At 33.6% G+C, this 19,327-nt stretch overlaps 3 protein-coding genes across 4 annotated transcripts in view; 1 reads left to right on the forward strand and 2 right to left on the reverse strand.

The window, feature by feature from the left end:
• wrm1 (wurmchen 1 transmembrane protein) overlaps positions 1 to 19,327 on the reverse strand; it is a 140,560-nt gene that overhangs the window by 97,254 nt on the left and 23,979 nt on the right. The window lies entirely within an intron of this gene.
• Positions 1 to 19,327, reverse strand: part of Adck5 (aarF domain containing kinase 5) — a 99,803-nt gene that overhangs the window by 68,784 nt on the left and 11,692 nt on the right. The gene's annotated exons all lie outside the window — the stretch shown is intronic.
• TP53INP (Tumor protein p53 inducible nuclear protein) overlaps positions 1 to 19,327 on the forward strand; it is a 69,666-nt gene that overhangs the window by 44,096 nt on the left and 6,243 nt on the right. Inside the window, 3 exon segments of the mRNA XM_074171872.1 lie at positions 14,248 to 14,572; positions 18,432 to 18,787; positions 18,790 to 18,924. Coding sequence (XP_074027973.1) covers positions 14,251 to 14,572; positions 18,432 to 18,787; positions 18,790 to 18,924 — 813 coding nt within the window. The 5' untranslated portion in view covers positions 14,248 to 14,250.

Here is a 19,327-nt window from a genome sequence, read left to right on the forward strand (position 1 = left end):
AACACACTCTCTCATGTTAATAATTTGTAAGGAGTAGGTAAATAGAGATAACACAAAACGAAACAAAGAGATAAACGTGTCTGATGTTACAAAGGAAATGAGAAATTAATAACAGATTTACTCTTTAACAGAAATATGTCACTTATATCAACATCTCACATGGAAATTGAATCACGTTCTTGGTCAAGTTATTTATCTTAGAAATAAGGTACCTACCTATGTTTAATTGCAGAAGGAAAACGTTGATGGCATGGCCATAAATTGTATTGTTTAAAGAAATGTATATGTTGTCGTGAAATACCCATATATAGCGATTTATATATTTTTCCATTGAAGTATATGTACCTGATGTATCTCTTCATTTATATCTCTTCTAGAAATTTTCCTACCGCACCATTTTACAGCGATCCTATTCATGTAGACGGCGTTGCCAGGCAACGTAGTCGAAGTGAATTTTGAATACCAAATGAAAGGCCTTATAGTTGCAAGTTCTAGGCTGAATAAAGAGCAGTTAACTACGATAATTTTATATTCTCTTCTAAAGAACACTTTTCTGAGAAAAGGGATTCTTCGAACAAAGAAAAACATATTTTGCGGTTTTCTGGACTAAAATCATAGATATGATACCTGAATTGAAAAAAAAACAGTATATACCATGTCAGAAAACAAAAATGAGTATGATTTTTATCTGAATTCCTCACTGGTAAAAACAGTTTTTTAAATTAATTTTGGATATTTATGTATACCCCTGTACGTACATGGCCAGGAACCATAAAATGTTAATAAAAAAGTCATTAGGAGATTGTTCCACATTTTTGCTTCACTTCGAGTTAAACCTGTTCGTGTATAACCTAGAACAATCAAAGGGAAGAGAAAACGAATGCAATTGTAATTAGAACCCATACGCTAATGACGATCCTGACTAGCCCTAAATATTCGTTTACTCGTAAGTTGGCAACACCGTACGTGTATCGAACAGAAATACAGAAAGAACAGTTCGAACAAAGCAACGCTCAATGCGCAGGCGTTTCACGAGCCAGCTGGTCGCGTCAAACAAAACATTTCACAGCTGACGAACGACCTGCAAAATCTAGGCGATCAGCTGAGCTGTGTCGCTGGAGAGTTTACATCGAATTGCTGGCTGCCAGTGATCGCTGTTGTGTTTGAAAAAATTCTGTGATATACCTATAATACATATTATTTCCAACGGTGAGTTATGTAGTTATGACTATTATATACCTATGTAGAACGTAAGTAACCTCGCGTCTTGTTAACATTGACATTGCTGTTTGGAGCATTGTTTTTGTTTTGTAAATAAAGCTAAGGAACGATTCAATTGAATAGAAATGTTACCGGGTAAACGAAGGTTGAAATTTCGAATAAATCATAGTTTTCACTCTGATGACAATAATATGTGCTTTTTTGTATCAATAGAAGTCAACTGAAAACTGAATTGTACCTATGCTTGTTATATTATCATTGTACCTAATGGCATGTTTTTTATTTTTTCACAAATGACAATTGCATTTCTATTAATATAAAGATCAAGGTCAAGTGATTATAGCAAAATCAAATAATTTTGGCACTACATTACATTTTCAGGAACAATTTAGAGTTTGTGCATTCTAAAAATAAAACCTCCGACAAGTCGTAACAAGTAAGAGTGGGATCTCTAGAGATGAATTATAGGACCGCCCAAATTAAACTACATTCTGGGTAAACCACAACCATTTTTGAAAAATTATACAAAGAAAAAGTTGCCACAACAAACTATTCAGAAATATTAAGCCGCAATGTAGGAATATTACTGAATACCACAGAAAAAAAATCAAAATAATAATATCTACTGTTATCTCACAAGTTAAATAGATAAATGATTGTCAGGATTTTACCTTTATTATTTCCTTATCCAAAAAATGAATATTATAAAATCTAAGAATGAACAATTTTCTTCGGAAAATCTTATGTATAAAAGAATCCATTTAATCAGTTACTTGCATTTACATTTTTTTCTAGCAACCAATTAATTTTGTAACTGGTTCTGACCATGGACATCTGAACAGTAACTTGACTGTCGACAAAAAAAAATACAAAAACATGTATAATAGAGATCAACATCCACTTTAACACAAAGGGATAAGTACTACCTAAGTAAACTTACTAATTTTTCAAAAGTGTATATAGGTATGGCAGTTTGTCTTAGGCAGATTGTCAGATTGTGGAATATTATGAAGCTGAATTTTATTTTCTGAAAATATATAAAATATATTCACTCAATGGTCTTTCGATTAACCATTTAAGGTTCATCCCTATGAGTTTTGAGTCGATAAAAATACTAAATCAGGTTCCCCCTCATAAACGTAGTTTGAAAACCTTATTAATTCTGGTTTTATTTAGATTTCAATTGATATTACTCTGTTATAGCATCTCTACGAAGTGCACTTTTGAATTAATCCAATTATATTTTTTCGTAACCGTTTTAGATTTTTTGTAGAAAGCCATTTTGGAAGTACAATTTCTTTGATTACTCATTTAATAAAAATCTATATTTTTGGGGAAACATATTATAGTCTAAATAAACAATACAGGTACACTATTTTCTGTATCGTTGACTATATGCAAAAGAAGAAAAAGTGCATGATTCTGAAAAATATGTTACAATAACAAATGAGTGAAAAACATGTTTATGAAGATTCAGATTCTCGTGTTTACTGATGGTGAATATTATTTTATTTTGGAGACCTAAGAACATGTTGCCTGGACAAAATCATAAATTTCGCCAGGTATAAGACAAGACCAATTATTATGAGTTGGATGATGCAATACTATAAAAATTAAGCAATACGAATGTGATGAAGATACCTATATAACAGGTATTCAAAGTTTAGTAACAATTTCAGTATTAGAAATAGAAATTATTCATATTTTTATTTTATTATTTCAAAATTTGGTGTTTTTCCAAAAATGACTCAATTTTTTCCACCACCCCCAATTTGATTTTGAAATAGCGAAATACTGAATTCATTTTTGGTAAAGAAAAGTTTGGCTTTTCACTTATCCACCTTCACACAAAAAAAATGTGGAACTCTTCCAAAGAAAGGAAGAAGCAATCAATTTAAAAAAAGTTTACTCTATACAAAGAAGTAACTTTAAAACACAAACTGGAATTAATCTCTCCTACAAATATACTTACTCCTTTCAATTCAAACTGAATTTATAAATTTGGAAAAAAGTCAAAGGCTAAAGATGGTGCATTCTTTGTTTGTTAATCTTGGGTGGGTACTAGTGTACGCAAAGTGAAAGCTAAAATTGAAGACAAATTTTTATAATCAAATGCAATGTAATGAACACGCTGGATTACAAAAAACGTTTGTTGCTTGAAAGAGTAAGTTCTGAGAATGACTATATATCTTCTCGTCTTGAACAAGTTCAAGGCCTACTATTAGAACTAAGTATGATGCAATATTAAACAGTGATACTGCTGCAATGAAGAAGTACATTATATGAGTTCTGAGTAGTGTTTCAAAAGCTTGTTGCAAATAAAGGGGTATTATATTAATTCTGATACGAAAAAGAGCTATAGAGCCCATGCGAGTGGATTAGGAAATGTAGAACAATAGAAAGCTCTCTGCCGACTTCGTTGTTTCTATTAGTATAAAAAACCTTATTTATTTTTGATTCAAAGAATGAATGACATGGAACTTTTTCGAAACTACTTTCATCAGGTACATTATCGGCAATTATAATAGTTACTGATGTAGTTAATACCTATTAGAAGTTTGCTGCTACATTAACTTTCAAATGCATCATGATCGTACAAAGTGACTCATGTGAATTAATTATTTTTTATAAGTTCTTTGTTCAACATTTTCATCTTTCAAACCGATATAAGCAAAGTTGTTGATGAGAAATCCTATCTCGGTGAGAAAAGAGGTTAACTTAACTTTAAGAGCGTTAAATATTCTTCAAACATATCGTGGTAACATGGTAACAGCCAGAATGCTTTGACTTAAACATCGATAAAGCACCGTCAACAAAACCAACACTTTCAATGTAAAATAATCAGTCGCTTTTGGTACACCAGTTTTTTTGAAATGCTTGACGTGAACTTGCGACGTTTTTGTCTGTCTGTCTTGCAACATCTTTCAAACTTTAAGCCAAGTTTCGTCCAGATAGTACATCTTTATATTTCTCACGTCGAAACTCTCTTCTCCAGTGATAATTTCATTATGTTCCGTTGTGTTATTCCCAGCTGAAATTCATTTCATTTGAAGTTTCCCATTTCTTTCTGTCTTATCATTAAGATATACGAGTACTCAAGGATACCATTATTTTATCGAGGGGTATTTCTTCTTAAATAAAATTAATGTACTGTTTTTCTAATTGGAAGTTTCTAGTTTTCATCAACAGGCACAGTTTTTCTTTCTAAACATGGTTTTGGTTCAATAAAACAAATCTATTAATTATTAATGCGAGTTATCCATATGTTTGTTTCTGTCCGTATACAAATCTACACCTATAATATAGTTTAAAAAACTAAAAAACACGTTTTTAAAGAACATAAGCTTAAAACAATAACGAACGGAAAATACTAGTATTATGAAAAAAGCGACTCAATTATGTATGCCTATGGAACAGTTACTTGAAAATGATTTATTACTGCGCTGCTTGAAGTTCTTTTGTAAGGAAAAATGTTTAGATTCGTTACGCCAGAGGTTCCAATTCTACCTAGCAGAAATTAGTCTGAACACTTTGGAATTAATTATGTTATATTGATATGTTTTGCATATCACTTTGTTCTCACGTAAACAATTAAGTATTTGGAATTTAATTAATAACTTGTCGGCGTTGAACAGTGGTTTTTTGAATAGATATTCACTAGATTTATTTTTAACGCTTCAGACCATTATTAGAAATAGCACAAACATTCGTTTGTGCGTAACTTGTTTGTTGAATATCAAAGTTATATTCTTATTTTGGTATGAATAATCAAAAATAAATTTAGAGGGCCATTAAAAACATAATTTCGTATTTCAATTTGGAAATCTTATTCCATTATACATATATTAGTCACCTTTGTTATCATAATAAATATTTATTGGGCACGGTCATGGTCAAAGACAAGTAAATTTCCGGTTTTAGTGGATAAACAAACAATTCCTGAAGAGGCCTGGTCCCTAATGGCTTGGCCACGGGATCAGCGGTGCGAACGACAAAGCGAGGCGACCATTCACGCGACACCCGTTTGCAGGCCACGGGCAGCCACGTTCGTCGTCGCGAACAATAGTCCGACAGCGAAATGTCTTTATCGAAATTATATCGATATTGCTTAGAACGTAATACTTAGTTTTTTGGTTCAAGACCTAATATTTGGAAGAGATTGTGGAGTACATGATTTGAATAAGAGTCGGGGTATAGATGGAGAATTCCACAAGAAGTACTAAAAATACAGATTATATCCAGAAAAATTTTTTGAGTACACCAGAATTAGTATTGAAACTTTCGATTATATTCTTATGAATATTCAACCAGAATTGGAGAAAAAAGTTGATGCAAATAGAATTTTAAGTGCCGCTGAAAAATTGTTTTTGACATTAAGGTATGTACTTACACTATCTATACATATCCATCTAAATTAATATACATTACGTATTTATCTATATACCTATGTATACATAGGTATATAGATATAGATATATATCTATAGATATATAGATAATATTCAATTGGCTGATCATATTTTGAAAAATTACTTATAGTATCCATCAGTATGAACAAATTTTCCCAAGAAAGTAATGGTCGCAAACAGTTTGTTTATAACTAAATTTATTTGGAACTATCTTTGCCCAAAATATTATCAGCTAATTAAATGTTACCCTGTATATTATTATTTCATGAAATAAAAACACTCAGATATTTATGTTATTAATTGCAAAAATCAAAATTATATGACAGTAATTTTTCGTAAAACAAAACAAAAAACAACTTCTAACTTGTAATTGACGGTAGAATGAATAATGAATTTCTAACTTTTTAATCAGTCTTTAATTTAGCAATAAAAGTCTCGGTGTTCATTTTTCGCGGCGAAAACAACTAAACTGGTTTGATCACTGCACTACGACTACCGCTCGACTCCGTGGCTCGCCCCGTACATATTCATGCATTTTGTTTTGCTCGCCGGCTGCGCCGCAAGTCGCCCACGCGATTCGCTCGGTACATTTCACCGGTCGCTTCGCCGGTCGCCGTTGCGCGTGGCTTCTTCATAAGTACATTCCCATGCGTTTATTTCAGTCGTTAGACGCTTCGCCGTTTGCACCACGCGAATATTCGCATCGGCGAGTGTCCCGTGGCCAGGCTGTAAGTGAGAAATAATAATGTGCACTACGTTTATCTTTGTTCCATAAATGTATTGAAACAATTTTTTTTCTCATTGTTTTTTAAATCAATGTTGGAAATCATTAAATTGTTTTTTATTTTTTATTAAGTTGTGGATAGTATGAGATTTTTGTAACTTTTTTTCACATTCTTTCACCGTCTTTCTTAAAGGAGGGCAGTGTAAAACAGAACACTCGTGATATTCGATCTCAGTATAAATCAAACACTTTTGGTTTTTTTTTGTTCTATTGAAAAAAAATTCGTTCAGATAATTTTCATTGGTGGTTGAATATTTTAATTTTTTGCTCTTTTTCAAACTGTTTTGAGGTTGGTGAGAAATTTCTCTGACGCTTATGATTCTGCTGACGACCGATAGTCGTGAATATTACTAGAGTTTTTTCCCAACACTAAATCGTTATTTTGAACACCTCGACACGTGTTTCGATCACCAAGTGATCATCTTACGTGTCAAGGTGTTGAAAATAACGATTTGGTGTTGGGAAAAAACTCCAGTAATATTCATTACTACACCAAACTTTCCAAACGGTACATCATAAGTACCGATAGTCGTAGTTACCTTAATGCCTCATTTTGTAGATTTACCAAAAATATGTTATTTTATTGCATTTCAGTTTCAGCAATATGAGAAATTGCATAAGGACATTGGCAACAATTTGATTCTTTGATACAACTATAACTTGGGGCAAATGTTCGATTCATTTAAACAGTAGTGTCTGTTTAGTAAGAGGGTTATGTACTTGACATCGTTAATTGAAATTAATGTTTAGAAAATATCATTCAAAAAATGAACGCAAAATAAAGAAGGCGTGTGTTAGTTGTCAAGTAATAAATAAATATTACTGACAGTCTGTAGTGGTGTGAAATTCGAAAAAATTTAACCTATTTAAATGTAAGTAAATTACATTTAAACCAATTGAAAGTCAATGTTGGGATTGAGAACGATATATTTTGTCACTTTTTGACACTTTTGAACTAATAAAGTGGGTTGGACATTAACATCTACTGTCATTATTCGACAAAAACATTTAAAGTCATAAAATAAGATACCTCATATTATTCTCAATCAAATTTGACGACTAAAATTACCTACTTGATTTTATTTATACTCAAGGGCGGATTCAGATTTAAATTTCAGGGGGGGTTATTTTCAGGGGGGATTATTTATATATGATAGTATTGCGTGTATATATTACAATACTCATTTAAAATGTATTGAATGTAAACATTGAGCTAAAACTCTAATTTTGCAGTAACTTGCATTCTTCAAAACTGAAAAATTGCAAATTCATAGGGTATGGCACAATCTGAATAAGAAACCAGTAGAAAAAGATATACAAGAGGATAATCAGTATAGTTACAGTAGTAAATGTTATATACGGTACAAATTTTTTGGTTTATTTTATGTTTAACTTTGGATAATATTGTACCACAGAGTACCGTAGAGAAGAGACACCTGGCGGCACTTTGATGTTAAGTTGTCAAGTTTCTGTGGCCTATATTCAGTGATGCAGTGTTGAAATATCATTTCTTGGCGATAAATTCAAATTCAATTGGTGATCGTCGAAAAGTTCGTGGTTCCTGTTTCGTGCTGAGAGTTTCTTCTGATACGCAGGTGGTTACGTACAAGTTAAAAATTGAAGTGATGTCATCGGCGTTGGCGTTCTGCATAAGCACCGTTAGGCACGTGTGTACTCGGTTTTCCGTTTTGATTATTAACAGAAATGAAATTAGTTGAGACACGCCAACATCGGTTTGATTCGTAGCATCGTCACATAGACATAGAAACTAAGTATCTCATTGCGCATTGTTTTGCAGCTGAGTATCTACTTTTCTTGTTTTTTCACTAAGTCACTCAATTTCTGTTGTTTGAAAGTATGTGATTCCATTAGAAAAAAATTAATTTTCTAGTGAAATATAGATCAAATATGATCACCACTACGAATTATGTCAAAAAAAGACCCTAGTTAATGACTTGTTAGTTATTTAGATGAATGTAAAAATCGATGTTTAATAACTTGTGCCCCTCATAGTTAACATAAGATATAACATGGTTATGTGATTACATCACGTGAAGATGATTGTGGACAACAGCAATTGAAACTTTTTAAAGTAACTTGGTAAGAGTCCGAACTAGTAAAATTTACTTGTTCTGTTGGTATTGTTTGCCGAATAACAGTCATAATTATAATGGGAAAATATACGTAACTTTTTGTCACAATTATTGTGAAAAATCAATCATTTGCAATACATACTGTATTTAAATGCGTGGGAGCAGCAATATCAAAAGGTAGTTCAACTTCTAATTTCGGTAATTGGAAAATAATAACTTGATTCTGCATTAGTCCTATCCAACCTTTGAAATTGTAACGAAGTAAATAATTCGATCATTTTGAATTTTCATCACTAATCATGACTGATATGTGTTTACAAAAAAGAAAGATCAATGTTGACACTAGAATTTTTGCGGTGGAAACATAATCTAATCTAAAAAATTACTTTCATTTATTGAAGGTCATCATTGATGGCAGTTGTTTCATCTGCTGTAATTAACATTTTCCTCGGTATACATTAAAATAAAATAAGTCTGAGAGTATCTAAATTCATATTTAGAATATTCGACAATCATTACAAAAAATAAAATACGGGGAAAACACAAAAGTAACATTAGACAAATTGGTTATGTATAATCCTATATAAACCGAAAGTTTACATCAATGTACAATTTTGACTCTTCAAATTATCAAACAAAACTGCGTTTGGGTCAAAAACAAAAATTAGGTTGTGTGTTATTAATACCTCAGAAAGAATTTAATGCGCCAGTACAATTATTTCGGGACAAGGAGTTCAAGAGAATTACATTTTGTGCTAGGATATGCATGTAGAATAGAGTCGATACCTTCAGATGATTGACGAATAAATCGATTCTAAATTTATCGTTATCACTTTGAAATATTCAGGATACAAATACACCATCTTTATTCCCAGGTGACCCAGCTCCTTGTTACACAAATAGGAGTATGACCTTAATAATGTTTCGTTGGTGAAAGTAACCTGATCTAATCAATGCGAAATCTAGAAAAGCCATCGTTTTATGTAACCTACTTTCTGAATAAAACTGTCCTTTTTTCTGATCTCATTTCTTGAATGTCATCGAGCTTTCAATTTATTTCACAGCATTCTTATCAGATTATTTGCAATGACTAAATGGAATGAGCGAAAATGACGAAGATGAATATAACCTGGCATCAAAGATAGATGATAACGAGGTATATTGAATGTTCTAAAATGAAAGACTGAACAAAATATCAAGTCGCTGGGCAACATTGGTTATTATAGGTCAGTTAGCTGCTACCTATTAACAACTCTCAGAAGTCTACAGAATTGAGTATTTACACATTTCAAAGATAGGTAGATAAATTTATTCATCAATAAAGGTTTATAGAACGGTAGTACAAAATTTATCAGGCTATTCAACAAATGGACAAATATGAAATTCTTAAAATTTATGAAAACGTACATGATATCATAAAACAGTGTAAAATACACTGCAACTTTATACTACATGTGCCGAAAAGTTTCGGGCCATGCACATAGATGGCGCTATTCTTATCGCATCCACCACTGTTTCAGTTAGTACTAAACTTCAAAAAAAGCTGTTGAAATTTCATGATATTCTACTCATAAGTTTGTGAGTAGAGTGACACTACTTTTGTTATTTTCAAAACAATGGATCAAAAACAATTTCGTGTTTCAATTTTACACTACGTCTTGATGGGAAAAAATAACGTTCAAGCGGGGCAATGGCTTGAAAAGTGTTATAAGGACTCCGCTCCATCAGAAACAAGAATCAAACGTTGGTTTGCTGACTTCAGACGTGGTCGTAGAGACAACAATAATTCAGAACGCAGTGGACGCCCAAATGATGCAGTAACACCAGCAAACATAAAAAAAATCCACAAAATCGTTTGGAATGATCGAAAAGTGAAGTTGCGTTAGTTAGCTGGCATTGTGAAGGTATCAAAAGAACTGTTGGCTTTGTATTGCATGAACATTTGACTATGAGAAATCTCTGCTCGAAGTGGGTGCCGCGCGAGCTTACTGTTGACCAAAAACAAGAACGTCTTTATGATTCTGAGCAGAGTTTGGTTAAGTTTAAACATAACAAACCGGAATTTTTGCGTGGATATGCTACAATGGATGAAACAAAGATACATCACTTCACTCCGGAATCAAAACGATCTTCATCTGAGTAGAGAGTAACTGGTGAACCTCGCCCAAAGCGCCCGAAACCACAACAATCGGCTGGAAAGGTTATGTCCTCGGTTTTTTGGGATGTGCGCAGCGTTATATTCATCGACTATCTTGAGATGGGAAATACCATCAACAATGAATATTAAAAGCGTTATTGGAGCGTTCGAAGGCTGAAATTGCAAAGAAACGACCTCATATGGCAAAGAAAAAAATTGTTTCATTAAGACAACGCACCGTGTCACAAGTCAATCAAAACAATGGCAAAACTACATGAACTGAACTTTGAATTGCTCCCACACCCACCGTATTCGCCAGATTTGACTCCCAGCGACTTCTGGCTGTCCGCAGATCTCAAAAAATGCTCACCGGTAAGAAATTTCGCTCCAACGAAGAGGTTATTGCTGAAACGAAGGCCTATTTTGAGACAAAAGGTAAATCGTTCTACAAAAGTGGCATTGAAATGTTAGAGCGGCACTTGAATGATTGTGTGGCTGTTGGTGGAGATTACATTGATAAATAAAGCTAATTTTGAACAAAAAAAAGTTTTTTCTTGAGCCCATGTGTTGAGTTCATAAGATGACATAGATATTTTAATATATTCACTTCTAAAACTGTTCTTTTTCCAAAAAGTTGAATAACCGTGTTTTAAATAAGTTAACACTGCTGATATCACCAAAAATATCTGTAGCATGAGTGTATTGATTTTACTATGATGGCAGACGATATGGCGTATAGCCATGATGCTACATATAGCTCACAGAGTTGTTAACATAGCCTACCCAGTACAAGAGGCTTGTTTGTATGTAAATAGTAGGGAGGGTAAGTGTATACCCACAGCACTTAGGCCACATGTGACCTATTGTACATCCTCCCAGGAGTTGTCCTCCTAGGTCCTCGTCCATCATGTTCTTTCCAGGAAGGTGGACAGGTTACTAGAAAATATCTCCTTTATATCGGCAGGTGTAGGCCAAGATTCGCCAAACACACACTCTCTTTGGCAACTTTGAGGTATCTCACGGCGACCTCCGCGAAGGTTTTGGAAGGTGCAGCGACATTACTGTCTTTGCGCGGCTTCTTCAACCTTCCTGGTGTTCCCCTAGTGGAGGTGTTCAAGTGAGGGCGCTTTCCTGCTGGGGCAGCCGGTTCCTTGCCTTCATTCAAGGCGGAGATCTTGGCGCCCGCCGCAGGAAGTGTCCTTGCTGTTGGAGGTGAAGTGGGGGAGGAGGAGGGTGCACTTATAGTTGCTGCCACTCCTACCTCTTTCGCTCTCTTTCTCGTTTTGGCCTCGGCGCCGCAAATGCGCCGCCTTTGTATTACATCACGAGGTGATCTGCTTTGTCCAGCCTCATTCCGAACGGTAGATTGGGGTGGACATTTCTGTTTATCCCCAGCCACCGCCATAGATTGAGGTGAGCACTTCTGTTCAGCCTCGGGATTGTTTTTGTTGTGTCTGTTTCATATATGTGTGTTCCCACGAGTAGCAAAGGAAGAGATGGTCACCTCTGGCAGAGTTCGGCATTACCAGAGGAAGGCTGATTAAAATGAGGTTTCGCCCGTTCCCCAAAGGGATCGTTCGTAACCGCATATCACCCTGAGGCCATTCAGCTGTCGGCACGATTCCTTACACCTTAGCTTGGGTAGGCTGGTCCACGGTGGCATATTTCGCAAAGGCTTATGACGATATGTAATGATGCCGAGAACCTCAAAACAAAAAAAATTGTTTCGAAATAAAATGAGTATAACAGAGAATTTACATAGTACGACAATGTTTTTTAATCTGGTAATCTTCTTGTCTTGTTTGAAGACCTGATCATATTCCAGCCTTCAGCTGTAATATGATCAGCCTCAGCTCTGGTTGAACCACTAACAACTCTAATTTAATATATGCCTGAAAACATCAACTGCACCATTGATATCGAAAATGTCGAAAGTCTAGACAATTTTCAAAAAAGGAGATAAAAATGAGATAAAAAATTACAGACCAATCTCTATCATATGCAACTTTTGAAAAGTGTTTGAAATGCTTCTTGAGAAGACAATCTATTGTCATGTCAGCAACATTATTAGCCCCAATCAACACGGTTTCATGAAAGGACTCAATCACTCAATGTATTGTAGAGGGTATTGATTGTCAGTCTCAGACTGATGTCATGTACACTGATTTTTCTAAAGCGTTCGACAGACTTGACCATAGTATCCTGCTCAACAAGCTTTCGACTTTTGGGTTATCCAATGAAATCATTAGGAATCACACGTTAAAAGGTAAGACCTCGTTAGTCCTCAGCTCGCACAAGTTCCTCAACTTCTGAGAGTTGTCGTTCGTATGGGGGCGACAGCTGATCAACGAAAAAACAGATTTTAAACAGATTTAAACAGAGAAATCGTATTTTTACAACCGTAAGCAGTTGCCAACTCAATGGCTTCAAGTCTATCGAATATATAGCCACATCTGGGGTACCTCAAGGATCAAATCTAGGACCTCTACTGTTCAATATGTTCATTAATGATATCGGAGCTGAGATTGATGTCAATATCCTTTTATACGCAGATGACTTGAAACTCTATCACAATATAACGTGTTCTAATGATTGTGAACGTCTCGCTCTGAATTTAAATCGCGTTGCTACATGGTGTCAAAAGAATAATCTATCTCTCAACATATCCAAATGTAATGTAATGTCTTACTCACTAAAAACAAACTTGAATTTACACAACTACGTCATAAACAATCTAGTTCTGGAGCGTCCTGACACACTCACTGATCTAGGTGTTACTTTTGATTCATCCCTCTCTTTCAATTAATATATTGACACTACTCTAACAGCAGCTTATTGCATGTATGGATTCTTAGTTGGAAATACAAAAGACTTCGAAAAAGCTTCAACATTGAAATTACTTTATTTCACTTTTTTTCGATCTAGGCTGGAATATGGAGTCCCTACTATCAGGTTCATATAAATCAACTAGAAGCCCTACAGAGGCACGTATCCTACTGTAGGAATACCCTATTATGAATTGCTTGTAACTCACAATTTTTGTAGTCTCGAGGTAAGACGTAAATATTATTCATTTCTTTTTTTATTCAAGGTCATAAACAATATCATCACCTGCTCTCAACTGTTACATATGTTAAATTTGTGGATTCCTAGACGGTCATCTAGAAATATTGTCACATTTTATCTCAACACTCCGTTTACAAATATAATGAAAAAATCTTCAATTCATACAATGTGCGATACCTCTAATTCTGTTAGTCATGTCCTAGATATATTCAACTGCCAGATTATACAAATCAAAAGACATTTCTTAGCTAACTGACAGTATTGGTTTTTTTATATAGATTCACAAATTATATTATGTTAGTACATATTTGTAAATGCCACTGTTACTCCCTATTCTGTAATTGGGATCATCCTGTAGAATAGTGTATGAGATCACATTAAAACTTTAATTTCAGTATCACAAATGTGTCTGATCAATCAATACTACGTATGTGAAATTTGGGGCTACATTGTCATTCTAGAAAAGATATCAGAGCATGAACTCTCCGTAAATTCTCAATTTTGCTATCTTATTACTAAAGCAATATTTTATTTTCAGAGAATGTTCCGAAGCTTCACAAAGTACTTGGGCTCTCTAATAGGGGTCGAAAATAGCAGCAGCATAAAAGGGGTCGAAAATAACAGCAGCATACCAGTCATACCCCAATACGTTGAGATAGAAGACGATTGGCTTATAGTTAACGCATTGACCATAAGGAAACCGTTTGGTAAGCAGGATGAAGAGGATGAGAAGGATGAAGAGGATGAAGATGAGGAAGATGTACCTCCTCTTGAGCGACCAAGTTCCGCGTCATCCCTTCAAAGTGATTCGGTCATGGAGGAATCCTGGTTTGTCACTCCTCCGCCGTGTTTCACGTCAGAAGGTTAGTTGAATCTCATCCGTCTACGGTCAGTAGCTGACACCTTCTGAATTATCAATATTATTATTTTACTTGATATCATCTAGAGTGAATTCTGTTAACAATTCTGCACTTCCGATAAAAAAAAAATTGCAAATAAGAGTTCTCTCTGATTCAACGCAAACGTTAACTGCTTTGTATTCCTTTTTCACTTGTAAAAGAAAATTATGTTTCATCGCGTATTGTGTTGATGACGCATATACATTTTTTTATCGTCATATAACATTTTTATTTTTTCCAGTAACCAAAGAGTAGTTAGAAAAATAAAATAAATTAAATCTCTGCTAGGATCATGCATTTGCACTTTTGAATGTTCATTATGAACGTTCATATACAAATTTAGACCAAAAAAATGAAGTCTGTATAATTCACTAAGTGGGAAGGAGTTGTTCTTGTATGCATGTAAAACATGGGTTATCTTCTAACATTATTCAATATTGGAAACTTAAGAACCGAGATATTGAAGTGTTCGTAATAATTGTTATGAATCTGCTCTTTTTTGACTAGTTCTTGGGTGATAAAGACTACATGTATTTCCAACAATATGCTTGTGCTTAGCACTGTCGTAAAATTCGCGTGGAAGCTGATTTGTTCTGTTATGTGGTTTTATTAGTTGAATCGTTGAAAGAAAGTAACTAAAGGAAAAAGCTGAAATGTTAGGATTCCAAATAACTAGTCGGTTTCACTTATGAAACCTCAGTATTGCAATCACTATACACTATACACACTATGGCACAAAGAGAACCATGCTCTGTAATGCTGCTAAACTGTGGCTGAGCTCTAGAGTAGTCCTTGTCAGCAGACTCTAACTAAGCGTATTTATATCCAACAAGGTAACGTATTTTCACAATGGTACATCTATGATTAATTAATTGCGAACTTCTTTATCAATAATTTTGAAAACAATTGTTCATGAAAGGATAAACAATGTGATGTTTGGAATTGGATCTTTGTTATTGATTACAGGGATACCATACTGATTGCTAATTCTAGATTTTCAAAATCATCCGTAAGTTTGTATACTCTGTTTCCTGAAAATAAAAAGTAATAAATGCTTCTTATAAGTGCAAAATGCTAACAGAGGGCTCAAACAAAATGTTGTGATTTCCTTATGATTTGCCACAGCTGGTAAAGGCGGGTTTATAACACCTAACCTAACCTAACCGAGTCCATCCTATTTTTGTACGGCAAACAAAAGACTGTATGAGACTTCAGGTCGTTTTATACCTGCAGTGTCCTGTGTTTGGATATTTAATCAAAAATATTTGTTGAAACTAACAATTATGTTTATTTATTTATTTATTTACAATTAATATTGCTATAACATTTTGATTCAATTTATTCACATAATAATAAATAAATTGGCCGATACTTGATGAAAAAACTTACAAAACCAAAACACGAGCTTGAGGAAGCTATTGGATAGCGAAACTGTTTGAGCGGTTTCGTAAATGGTCCAGTTATAATTTCACAATAGTTTTACTCGAATAAATAAATCTGTTTAAAAAATCTGTTTAAAATCTGTTTTTCCGTTAACCAGCTGTCGTACCCCTACGAACGACAACCCTCAAAAGTCGACACTTGTGCTAGCTAAGAATTAACGAGGTCTTACCTTTTAACGTGTGATTCCTAACACGGAATAGGTATGCTTATTTAAGAAGATATTAGGTATTACTAAAAATTATGGTGTGTTATCGTCATTGTTGTTTGATAATAAAATAACATTAGAAGGTCATATGTATCACATTGTATCTAAATCACCCAAATCATTGGGATTTGTTCAAGGATCCACTGACAAATTTTCTATAAATACCTTTAAAATATTGTATTGTTCTTTGGTATGCTCTGTCTTGGAAAGTAATTGCTTGATATGGAGTCCTCTATATTAGGCAGATATATCTAGGATTGAAAAAGTAGAAAACAAACTTCTAGATCATGTGCATTTAAGCTCGGTTCAGAGAATGGTGATATGAACTGCCCATATATATGTAACACAACTGATTGACTGCAATATAAATTCAAGAACCAGAGTGTCGGAGTTGTTTGAAGTTCCTTGCCATTCTAGTAGCTATGGCTTAAATCAATCCATTACTAGAATGCTTAGACTAGCAAATAAGAATAGCATCTATATTGATTTGTTTGATTCATCCTTATATTCATTCAAAAATCAGATTAAATGTATTGACCTACTATGAAGAAACTGCTGATTATTATTATTAAAAATTAATTGATATTTTGTATTCTTAGTATTCTATATTATTGTTCAATTGTTTATTTTTCTCTCACACTATTTATATGTTAACTGTAAAATGGCAAGTCCCTAAATAAATGATTAAATATAAACATTATGAATTCAATTGGATTAAGTTCGCAATGATAAGGGGGCAAATGCAGAATAATAATATTTCGTTTCTGTGCCGTATTGTAGACTACATATTCCGTGAAACTAGCTTTATTTGAAAATACTATGGACACCGGTTCTTTTTTAACCATACTTTCATCAAATGGTATGTTTTTGACAAAGCCACTCAATGATATAAGCTTTCCATAGTACTCTTCCAACTTTTCTGGAATGATAACTTGCATTATCCATCACAATAACAGAATAGTTAGGTGGATTGATGTCTAACATTTGCTCGAAGTATTCTTCTAATACATTACCGTTCATATCTTCAGGGTAACCGCAAGAATGACTTGACTCATAATCAGTAATTCGCCGTCAGCAAAACCATCAATACTTCCAATGTGGGCAATAATCAGTATTTTTCTTTTGGAGAACACCAGTCTCCTGAATATGCTTGACGGTAACTTGTAATGTTTTTGTTTTACCGCATCTTTCCAATGGTATATCCTTCATTAATACAAGTTTTGTCCAAATAATATATCTTTCTATTCTCACGTTGTCTTATCTGCCTTAGGTAATGTTTCTTCCAACAAATAATTTAATCAATTTCGATTAAGAGCGAATTTCTGTTTTTCCCAGATGAAATTCAATTCCTGTAAAGTTTTCCACAATTTCTTTCTGCCTATCGTCATAATGAGAGTTGGTATTTCTTTCTTAAATTAAATGTTTTATTCTTCTGATTGCAAGTTTCTAATTTTCATTAACAGACACAGTTTTTCTTCCAAAAGATGGTTTTGATGATTTCGCAACTTCATTTTCTTATCATTCTTGAATTTATGTATCGATGATTTTAAAATTCCCCCGTCATTTCGGAACACATTTCCATCAGAGTATCAAAGGTATCAAGGATTTTGGTGTATGGTAGCGTCATATACATTAAGAATAATAATCACTTAAATGAAATGAATAAAAACACTTTTGTCTAAATACCACTGGTAAATTTCATTTATACGACCGGTTTCATCTAGAGTGAACAGATGGTGAATCACAAAATGTTCTTGAAGTTAATTTTTTTTCAGTAGAAACATGATAAATGAATATAAATCTTATTTATTTAAAAAACATTGTATTTATATACTTAGGATAAGTTTTTGAGGTTATAATAATAGTCTAATAGCCCATATTTTGTCCTCTCTAATCATTACAATATTTGTTATGAATATCTTTGTGCTTCCCAAAGATTTACTGTTGGTTGACTTTCAGACTTTTGGCAGGTTGCCAAAACCAATAAAATTGTGCCTACCTGAAGTGAACAATATAGAAGGAATTCCCTACCGAGATACTTGGGTATTGAAATTTAAAATCTATATTTCAGCGGTACCTAGTTGATTTTTCATTTTGTTCGGGACTCTTCCATGGACACCACCCTTTATATAGAAATTTCGATTTAAAACATTACTATGAATATATTTCTTACAGGGCCAACGCTGAGTACATCACCTTTGGAGAATCTACTCATCGAACATCCCAGTATGAGCGTCTACCATATTAACAGTAGTAGTAGAAAATATTCTGTGTCTGATTTAAGATCAGATGATTTAGATGACGACGACGATGAAGATTTTGAGAATATGGGGCACATACAATCACTATCATCCAATTGGCAACGTTTGGACAATTGTTATGGTAGATTTATCATGTTTGATAGATCAGAAGGTGAATATGGAGATGAGGAAGCTGAATTCATTGACAATATAGAAAACATGCCAGCATACAATACGCTAGTTTTGGAGAACTGTGTCGAAGAATATGTTGGGTGTGATGATCAGATAAACTAGAGAAAGAAGTTGATGTTGTTGAAAATTCAGCACATTTGCCTGCACAAACACACAGTGGACGATTTTTGGACAATTATATAAGAATATTGAAGCAGGAACAAATTCAGCGTTACCAGTTCAGACAAGCTCAAAAAGTAAGTAACATATATTGTAATAAAATGTGCATGAATAGTATAAATCAAATGAGTAAATGAAAATGTGTTGAATATTTATATGAGGAGAACAAAAAATGAAATTTTAGTGTTTTTATTATATATTATGTCAACAATGTTGGATTTATTCATATTTTTGAGTTTCGGAAAAGTAGCCATATATTAATAGTGAACTGTTTTAGTTTCCTTTTCAAATTGTTTACTTGCTTCTTTAACGAGCCTTTTCTATTATTCTTTCACTTTTATTAATATCTATTTTTCAAAAAATAAATTTGTATCTAAAAGTGATACAAATCAATATTGAGAAACTATGTCAACCCGATAGAATGAAAATAGGTGAGCTATCCGCGATTCTGAAAAATTAAAGAAGCCATTCAAATAGAAA

This window comes from Leptinotarsa decemlineata, unplaced genomic scaffold, assembly GCF_025532065.1.
Source record: "Leptinotarsa decemlineata unplaced genomic scaffold, Ldec_3_MD MMD2_tig00000035_RagTag_RagTag, whole genome shotgun sequence".
NCBI lineage: Eukaryota > Metazoa > Arthropoda > Insecta > Coleoptera > Chrysomelidae > Leptinotarsa > Leptinotarsa decemlineata.